General features: G+C 40.4%; 1 protein-coding gene across 1 annotated transcript in view; it reads left to right on the forward strand.

Annotated features, from left to right (window-relative positions):
- Positions 1-8,514, forward strand: part of SH3BGR (SH3 domain binding glutamate rich protein) — a 40,538-nt gene extending 32,024 nt beyond the window's left edge. The window contains exons 6-8 of the mRNA XM_010999034.3: positions 3,109-3,138; positions 5,180-5,329; positions 8,091-8,514. Coding sequence (XP_010997336.2) covers positions 3,109-3,138; positions 5,180-5,296 — 147 coding nt within the window. The 3' untranslated portion in view covers positions 5,297-5,329; positions 8,091-8,514. The remainder of the gene's footprint in view (positions 1-3,108; positions 3,139-5,179; positions 5,330-8,090) is intronic.
- The last annotated feature ends 1,356 nt before the right edge of the window (positions 8,515-9,870 follow it).

The raw sequence follows: 9,870 nt of genomic DNA on the forward strand, positions 1-9,870 counted from the left end.
TTCACATCCTGTTCTAAGACCTTGCAAAAGCTTGGCTTAATGGACCATGAGATTATAATGATCTTAAACATAACCTTTTGCCCACATAATTATTTGCTAACCATAAAAATCAATTCAGGCATTATATCTAGATGACTTTTAAGGATCTGCCTAATTCTGATAGTTTACAATGCTGTGAGCTAAGGTTGGACATTTAAGTTTTTATTTAATTAGTATATCCCACCTCCTCCTAAGAAAGATTTCAGGCAGGAGTGGCATAAATACCTTCATTCGACGTTTTATTGACTGACTGAGTGCTGCCCTGTGCCCGGAAGTCCAGGGACTGGGGATGGAGGAATGAAAATGACCAAGTCCAACTCCCAGAGACCTTCTACTCTGGTAGAGCTGGTGATGGTCATATCTAAGATTCTTCAAAGCTTATTTGATTTTTTGAACGTAAGTAGTTCTATGAATTCTGTGAGCAGTTACTTTCTCAAATGTCTCTTTCAAGAAATTAAGGTATATTCAGATATTAATAAAAGTCCTAGTTCTCTTGGTAATTTCTGCTAACTAACCTGTAAAAAGTTAAGACTAGCACTTATAAGTAAGGCCCCCTGCTGCCCTCCAACCTAGCTCTAAGGATCCATTTTTAATAGTGTGTTTCTTGCTAATTCATTTGTTTCAGCTGTACACAATTAATAAAAATAATTGGATTTAGAAACATGTAAAACTCTGTACAGCTGATAATTCTGCATTGCATATCATGAATTTTAATTTGATCTCACGTGGATAGGAAAATTAATGTTGTTTGAGATCCAAAGAGTTAATGGCAGTCTTTATATGTTTATTTATCCAGTACCTTAACCCATTTATTGAGCTTGTACCTCGATTCTAGACAGTGGCAGGGTCCTGGAGATCCAAAAATAAATGAAGACACACTTTGTGCCCCAAGGAGCATACAGACTAGTTAGGGAGACAGATAAGTAAATGTTGATTTTGAGAGCCAATAAAGCCTTCTGGGTCAGGAAAGTCTTCCTTGAAAATATCATTTTAAGTAGTGTCCTGGAAGGTGTCCTGGAAAGTGTGGAGGAAGTTGCATGAGACTTGTCGGCTGAAATAAAGAATGATGAGCCTGAAGGGGTGAGTGGGGGCCAGATCATGATGGCCTTTCAGCCAGCCTAAGGTTTACGGATTTACCTTGATAAGGGAAAGGTGGGTTGTGTCTTAGAACGGTATCTCTGGCTACAGTGTGGAGAACAGGCTGGAGATAAGGAAGACCTGAGGTGGTGTAACCCCTGGAAGGGAAGATGGAGGTCATGGCCGATGAAGGTCAAGGTGTGAGCAGAATTAGGCGATTATAAAGAGGTGCAATCAACCAACACCTGAATTTGCAGCAAGAGCAGGACCCTCTTTTCCTGGATATTATTTTAACATTAAAATTTGGTGTTGCCGGAATTTGTCTGGAGATTCCCAGTGCTGAGAAACCTCTTGGGCTGACTCAACCTGGGCCAGCTGGATCAGGTTTTCACATTTTGTCTTTTCTATTTTTGGGGGGGTTGTGTGGGGTAATTAGGTTCATTTATTTATTTATTGTTATTATTACTTTTTTAATGGAGGTGCTGGGGATTGAACTCACGACCTCAGGCATGTTGAGCATGCACTCTACCCCTGAGCCATACCCTCCCCCCTTACATTTGGTACTTTCCTTGCCAGAATCAGAAATCTGAGAATGTTACTCCAGAACTCCAAGACCGTGAGGCTGGGCCAGGGAAGGTGGCGGTGTGGCGGGTCCTCCATCACTTGCCTTCCATGATTCTACCTTTTCTGTTACTCATCTCAGAGGCAGCGTGGTAGAGTAGGAAGGACACTAAACTAGGAACCAGGAGTCTCAAAATGTTTCCTGGTTCTGTGACTTACTTGTTCTCTGATTGTTCGCAAATTACTTAAACTCTGTGGTCTCGGCGTCCTCATTTGTACAAAGAAGGGACTAAGTAAGAGGGTGTAAGTGAATATAAGATTGCTTTCAACTCCCCCAGTCTAAAATTCTGTGAGCTCACTGCCTGCGTTGTAAGGCCTTAGGGATTTTTAGGGACTGCTCTCCACTGAATTAAAGCAATTGTAGTCCTGTGGCTCCAGAGAGGCTTCTCAGAGGGCTGTTTTGGGGAGGGATGGAGAGGTTCTTACTTCCTTGCAATTTCAGGAGATATCACCTGGTTCTACTACTTTGATCCCGGGGAAAACAGAAATCCCAGTGTGTTGGCAGTGTAGAGACCTGTTTGAGCTGGGGATGGCCTCACCCTTTCTTACCTTAAAGTTTCTTTCTTTAACCAGAAATCAGTGTTAATACTACACAGTTCAGGAATGTTCCCATTTTGTTCTGATGGAGGAAGTTTTTGATCTGCTTTTATTAATTGGTTCAAAACTGAAGCAAAGGCATACTTATAAGGACACAAAGGCAGAAAAGACAATTTTATTCAAATTGTCTGACTGCTTACATATGTGGCCTGAATTTCCCCAGATAACTCTATAGATCTGCAATATGCTTTGGATATAGAGGCAGAATTAAACATGTAATTAAGCAGTACTACTAATGAATAGTATTTTCTCAGGAATGAAAGTGATGAAAATATGTCCTTAATCTTGTGAGATTCCAAGATGCATGAAATAAGTAGGCATTGCTGAGTTATCATATGTTTGCTGTTTTTTATTTTCTCAATAAACTAATATCTTTAATTTTGATGAAGCATGCATTTTATTATAGTTCACTTAATTTTTATTTATTTATTAAAATTATTTTTAATGAAGTATAGTTGATTTGCAATGTTTTGGGTGTACAGCAAAGTGATTCAGTTATATGTATTATGTGTATATATACATTTATTCATTTTCAGATTCTTTTTCCATCATAGCTTATTAAAAGCTATTCAGCATAGTTTCCTGTGCTGTACAGCAGGTCCTTGTTTATGTGTTTTATGTAGGGTAGTGTTGTACATGTCAATCCTAAACTCCTAATTTATCCCTTCCTCCCTTCCCCTTGGGAAACCATAATAGTTTTCTGAATTTTTAAATTCAACTTAAAGCTTACATGAACTTCTATTTTTTCCTTTAATTTCTATTTATGGACCTAAGGAAGAAGAGGGAGAGACAGCCACGGAACAGGTACAGTAGCAAACTCCACGGTTGTGCTTAACAAAAACAGCTTTTAGGTGAGAGAATTGCAGCTTTGGCCTCATTCTCCTCGTGCTTCGTGATACAGAGAAGCTGATGCAACCCGTGCTCCCAGAACGTCCTCCTCTAGCTGCTGAGAAGAGAGAGATAAAATGAGTTGGAGGCTAATTTATCAAAGGGAAGTGGGCAGAAAAATAGGGAGTTTTGCTCCCTAGCAGGCACTGGGCGAGGAGTCCTTGATAAGGACCTTTAGGATAATTTTCACTAGTTGAGCATGACCAGGTCAGCACGCTGTTCTTGGATGGCTGACAACGTGGGAGAGGTGCTACCTGTCACAGTGATGCATAATTGAGATGCTTACCCGGCTGCTCGCCTGTTGAATCTGCGCTTTATTAGCTGGACACTGGGGAGTTGTAACTTTAAACTCTAACAGGGACAGAATCATGACAATGTGTAGACAGTTCAGAGAGTGTTGGTGGATTCTGGGGGCAGATCCCAAGTGACGTTCTCGAATTCTCCCTACTCTAACTTCATCCTCTCACGTTAGCTACATCGCAGCTACTTTCGTTGTAGTCAAGAGTTTTAAGAGTATTGTCTTTGAACATTTTTGGATTAATCACTTTAAAATGCTCATTGGAGAGCTAAATGAAAATTGAGAACGCAAAGATATGGAGAATATTGACCCAAAGTCATGTGTGTTGTCTGGGTATTTCAGGGCCGGGTCATCAACATTAGAAAGGGTCTCAGATGTCAAGAGAAACTCCCCCTCAAACTTGTGTTGATTTTTGAAATTGCAAATAATTCATGATCTTTACAGACAACTTAGAAAATACAGATAAAAGAAAAAAATAAAAATGGCTTATAAATGCATTTCCCAGAGATAACCACTAGCTACACACCCACACATGCACACACACACATTTATCAAACCTTGATGAATATACTTTTATAATCTACTTTTGTTCATGTAATTAATCTATATTTTGGGGGGATGGTAAATATAGATTGCTTCATTATTTTTAATGTTATTTCTATCAAAGTAGTCCCTGTTCTTAGACCTAAAAGTTATTTTTAGCCTATTCTATACCATGAGTCTTTTTTGCTTTTGTCAGTGAAGAACTTTTAATTGGAAGTGAGTGACACAAAACATAAACATAAAAATTCTAGATAGACTCTGTCAGTGATAGCTGTGTAATGTGTGTATGTACATACACTGACAATAGTCTGAAGGGGAACAGTATGTGCTGATAGCTTAGCTGTTTTACTATTTTTTATTAAAATTCTTTTATTCTAAAAGAGAAGGGAGTCATAATTGAGGCAATTCTATTATTTCATTGTCCATGATTTTTCATTATAAGTTACAGCTCTTCAATAATAATTCTTTAGTTTCTCTCTTGCTAGGCAAACTTCTATTTTTAAAAATCCCATTTTTATATATCATAGTAAGACAAACATGCTATTCATTTGGAAGTAATTCAGATTATATGTGTTGGTTGCTGAAAGCTTTGGCTTCAAGAAATTAGGGGGTTATAACAAACTATAACCAGCTTAAAACATTTAAAAGCCTCATCTTTTTGACAAAATTCTATTTGCTGAGATTCTTTTTTGTATTTTATTCTCCCATCTGCCTTCTGAATTTTTAAAGTCATTTGACGAGACTAGTCTGTTAATTTGAGTAAAGACTGTATGCTTAAGTGAAATCGTGAAACTCATCAGAAGTAATGCATTGCTCTGCAGAACCATCCCAAATTGTGGGGTCTGTATTTGGGAGGATGATGTCTTTGTGTGTGTGTGTGTGTGTGTGTGTGTGTGTTATGTGTTGTGTGTGTATGGGTGTGTGTTGTGTGTGTGTGTTTGGTGTGTTGTATGTGTGTTGTGTGTGTATGGGTGTGTGCTGTGTGTGTGTCAGGTGTGTACGTGTGTCCGGTGGGGGGTGCAGAAGGACCTCCACTCTAATCTGGTCTTTTACGCTCCTTTCCTCACTGTATCTGTTGACCCTGACTCTTCTCAATAACAATGTAATTTTTGTCAGAATGAGACGGAAGAAGTAACAGAGGAGGGAGCAGAAGGGGACGCAGAGGAAGCGGAGGCTGACAAGGGGGAGGAAGAGGAGCCCGGAGAAGAAGAAGAAGAGGAAGGAGATTCTTAGGCCTCCTCGTGCATTGTGTGCCCGACTTTCCAGGTAGCCGCGTGGTTCTGGGGGTGAGGACTTGTGTGTCAGTCTCGTCTGGACCACATTCCACCTGGGGGTAGGAGTGGAGTCCAGCTCAGCCTCTTGGTCTGGCTCCCCGAGGCCCTGGGCTGCGCCTTCTGGGGCCGCAAGGCTGGGGAAGCCTGTTTCTAGGGCGCAGTGGTTCATATGATTCCTTTAAAAAAGCCTAACTTTGAGACGAGTAGGGTTTGTGTTGCACTTGTCCCTGCCTCTTCCTCTTTGTTTAAGTGAAAGCACAGGAAATGTCCTGTTGTCAGCGTCCGATCACGTGGATTCCTTTACTGACCAGAACACTTGCACATCTACAGGGGAGTGACAGCTGATGTTCATAATGGTGGCAATAAATTATAACCTAAAACCCCACAAAGCTGCCTGTTTATGAAAAAAATACTGCTGCTGGAGATTCAGTGATAAGGGCTTGATACTACATTTTCATTTATTCAATATTCGCCAGAGCACTCAGGTAGGAACACTTTGGAACATGGTGAAGTCACTGTAGGTATCTTTGGCAAGCCTGCTTACCACCTTGTAATTTTAAACTTCTCCTGACGGTGAAAAAGAATGACGGCGTTCTCAACAGTCTGGTGAGTGTCACATAAACATATTAATAACGTAATGATAGTGGAGACTGAGGACACAGGGGACGTGCTCAAATATCATGGACCAAGCAGATAAGACGCTACACAAGAAAACACCTAAAGATCACTACGTGCTACAAAAACATCTGGTTCTAGCCGACACTTAGCCAGTAAAACGTTATGTTATTATTAACATTATTTGACCTTAAAACCAGATCTGAGGGCAGCCATTTATTTGTTCTCTAGGGCAGTGAAGCTGACAGTTTGTTCTGGTGCTATAAGGGTTCTTTTTAAAATTTAAAATAAAATAAAACTTTTTTTAGTCTCCTTATTGTCCATATTCTGCCTCTACTGAAACACGTAAGACAGATTTTGGGGCAGGAAGGAGAGCATGAGAGAGTAAGCACCAGGCACACAGTGGGTCTTCAGTTAAGGTCTGTGGTCAAACTCAGAGCCTTTCTAGGGAAGGACGGACAAAAGGACTCAGCTGGAGAAGGAAAAAGAAACCTTCGGTGTTTCTTAAATATCAGCTAACAAATAGCGCTGCTCTGAGTACCAAGGAGCGGTCTGAATAGTGTGAACCTCTCCTCTTCATCTCCTTAGGCTTACATACATAAGCATTAATATAAAAAATGGTGAATGTGTTTTTAGGAAACCTTGGAGCTGGTGAGAGTAGCCATCTCAATTTGTTCTTGGACCACTGAGGATTCATCACTCCTTTGTTCAGATTGCAAAGCCAGGCTAGCCCATCACTTGATCTTCTTCCACTGGTTTCTTCCCTGTTCTGGACACAGAGAACTTTACTTTAGGGCCAAGTGATTGTCATTTTGGAAGTGATCCCATTTGTTTATTTTTAATTTTCTTCTGTGGTTACTAGGGAGAAGTCTGTTTTCAGTCTTATTAGCCTCCCTAATAAGGGACCCAGTTTTAACAAAAGAAAAAAGACACATTTATCTTTAGAAATTCTGTCTGAAGAGTGATGAGAAAGGAAAATATATTGATATTCATCATTATTCCCCAAAAGAAAAGCCCAAACAGCAAATACTGTTTAAATACATTTTTAAAAAATGTTTTTCTTCTTCTTCTTCTTATTGATTATAAATTTACTTTTTTGGGGGGTGGCGTGAGGTAATTAGGTTTATTTGTTTATTTATTTTTAAATGGAGGGACTGGGGACTGAACCCAGGACCTTGTGCATGCTAAGCACACTCTCTACCACTGAGGTATACCCTCCCCCATAAACCCATTTCTATTCACTCTGCTTGTAACGTTCGTTTAAAATCATGCAGTTTTAATGTGGTAATTAGAAAAAAAGAATTGAATGTGAAATGGCACATTGAGAGAGAATCCTTCATGTGGCCAAGCTGAATTTTTTTTTTTTTGAAAGGCAAGTACAGTTATGACCAGCACATTTTGCCTGTTTCTCTGATGGTTTCTGGTTTGGAATTTAGTCCCTAATAGTCTGTTGGGAGGTCGACATGTCTCACAGTGAAGCCATGACTTCGGTACCTCCCTAAGTCCCACCCGACCCTGTGGAGAGATTCAATATCCTCCTTGGAAATGCAACCTGGCGGTGCAGTCATGCATTCAATGGGGCAAGACACTCTTCTTCCAAAGGCACACCTGCCCCAGAGCTCACGGATATACCAGGCATTTTATTTGAAAAGATGGTTTTTGGGAGAACGTGGCAATGAATGGAACTAGGAAAGATTTCTTGTGTCCTGTGTCTGTAATTGATGCTAAATGAACGTCCCAGGAGAAATAGTGTATAATATGAGATGAGTTCCGTCTCCTGAAAAGCTGCTGCTTAACACTGTCCTCTAGTCCAGCCGCGGACCGTTTAAATCTCCTCCTCCAGGGCTAAGCTATATACCCAGCCTCTCCATTTTCCACGGAAACGCAGTGGGGAAACTGTGTTTGGAGATGTCTGCTTCCTTTTGGTGTTTGATGATGTGTTGGTACAGAGAAAAGATAGAAATCTAGTCTGGTTTTCCCCGAGAAAAGCTGAGTTTCCTTTCTTTATGCTTGATGAGTAGTGGTTTCTAGAACAAGAGGCAGTGCTTCCCTTGGTTGCAAGTTAAATAATTAAGTTTGTGGTAAACTTTCTGTCGGTCTTGCACCATCTTCTCCCTAATCTTTCCCCTTTCTTTTAGGAAATCCAAGCCACGAAGCACCATTTCAACTGTCTCCCCACAAACCGAACTCCACAAAATACTTTGGCTGGAAGCTACCCCCGCTCCCTCAGCCCACCCAGGGTTCACCAAGGAATTGTATGATCTGACACGGTTAGATGTACACCCATGTGTCTACTTAATCATATCAGCATGGAATTAGATGTGCAGACGACACACGCATCCCTTCATGGGCCTGACATGTGGCCTTTGGTTAATTTCTCTCTCTCTTTTTTTTTTTTTTTTTGCTCTGCATGAATAGACCTCGCTAATACCCTCTAAAAATGATCTCAAAATAGAGAACTTTGTAAAACGACCGAAGTGTTTCCTTGTATGTATCTATGCTTCCTTTCTCAGAATTAGCTTTCCAGAGATCAATCATACAAATAAAAATTAATAGCAAATATCTTGTCTCGAGGAGCATATTTCTTTTTTTCTTTTCTTTTTTTTTTGGGTAAATGGTTTTACCCATTATCTTTTTTAAAATTAATTTATTTTTTATTGCAGTACAATCAGTTACAGTGTGTCAGTTTCTGGCACACAGCACGTCAAGGAGCATGTTTCTTCATTTATAGTCTCTGTGTAGCCGGAACTCTGTCTGTTGCCAAGTTTGAATTCTCGGTAGAGCTTCTCTGTCTCCACTGGGATGGATGTTTTTTGTGGCGCTGATTCTTTGGTCCAAATGACACTCATTGTCTTGTGATGTCACGTTTTGTGTTAGTCACTCTGCTGTGCATGTTATCTCCGAAGCTTTGTTCACGGGTAGCCATCACTGTCCACCGTGTGTAGAGATAATGGTGTGGACGAATAAATTTGCAACCTGGCATCCTTTGCACGATTCTCTGCCAACAGGAGTGGCTGCTTCTGCATCTCTTGCCCTTGACTGATTTGCAGCCATGGCTACGATGTGCAAAGCCTGTGGCTATAATTTTGCCTCCTGGTGCGGAGTGTCTGTTCACCAACAGCTGGTCCAGCCCCATGACTTTTTCACCAGGTAGATTTGAAGCATTTCTCTGCTCACCTTGCCCCACCTCAGTGTATGAGAGCTATTTTGTCTTTCTTGTAAGATTTTGCTGACACCTCTCCCCTCTCTGCGTCTAAATGCTACCTGGTATATTTCTCCTGCTGCAAACATCGCATTTGTACTGTCAGAAGGGCCCTTCTCCTGTCTGTTTTCCTATTTCAGGACAGTTATGGCCGTCAACTTGGAGTGGCCATAAACTTTTCCTTCTCCTGAATCTGCCTATTGATTAAAATATTTTTTTGGTTTTATTGAAATGTAATTGACACAGAACATTGTATTATTGTATTAGTTTTAGGAGTACAGCGTGATGACTTGATGGATGTAAACTGCCTATTGATTTTGCAGCTAAGCATGTTTGTGGCTGTTGGAAATGCCATCCACGGTAGCAGAAGTCGTGTGGATCACGGGAACTCTGGAACAAACAGCTCTTTTCCTGTTACCCTGGCAACAAAAAGAGGCATTTAAAAGAGAATTAAGATTATTTTGTTCCAAATCATTGAAGTAGACAACTTTGGAAACAATTCTCCCTTTGTTAAAAATAGGATGAGAGACTGCAGTGAAATGGAAATTCATATAGCTGAAAATTAATGTCTCTTTTGTAGTTCATTGAGTTAAATTATGTCCTATCTGAAAAACGTGCACAGTTTTATAGAAACTCCATGCTCAAGTAGGCCCTAAGTGGTTGCTGTTGGGATGGAGACAGTTTATTTAGTGAGGTGCCAATTTTCCTCCTATTTC

Source organism: Camelus dromedarius, chromosome 2 (assembly GCF_036321535.1).
Source record: "Camelus dromedarius isolate mCamDro1 chromosome 2, mCamDro1.pat, whole genome shotgun sequence".
In the NCBI taxonomy this organism is placed as follows: domain Eukaryota; kingdom Metazoa; phylum Chordata; class Mammalia; order Artiodactyla; family Camelidae; genus Camelus; species Camelus dromedarius.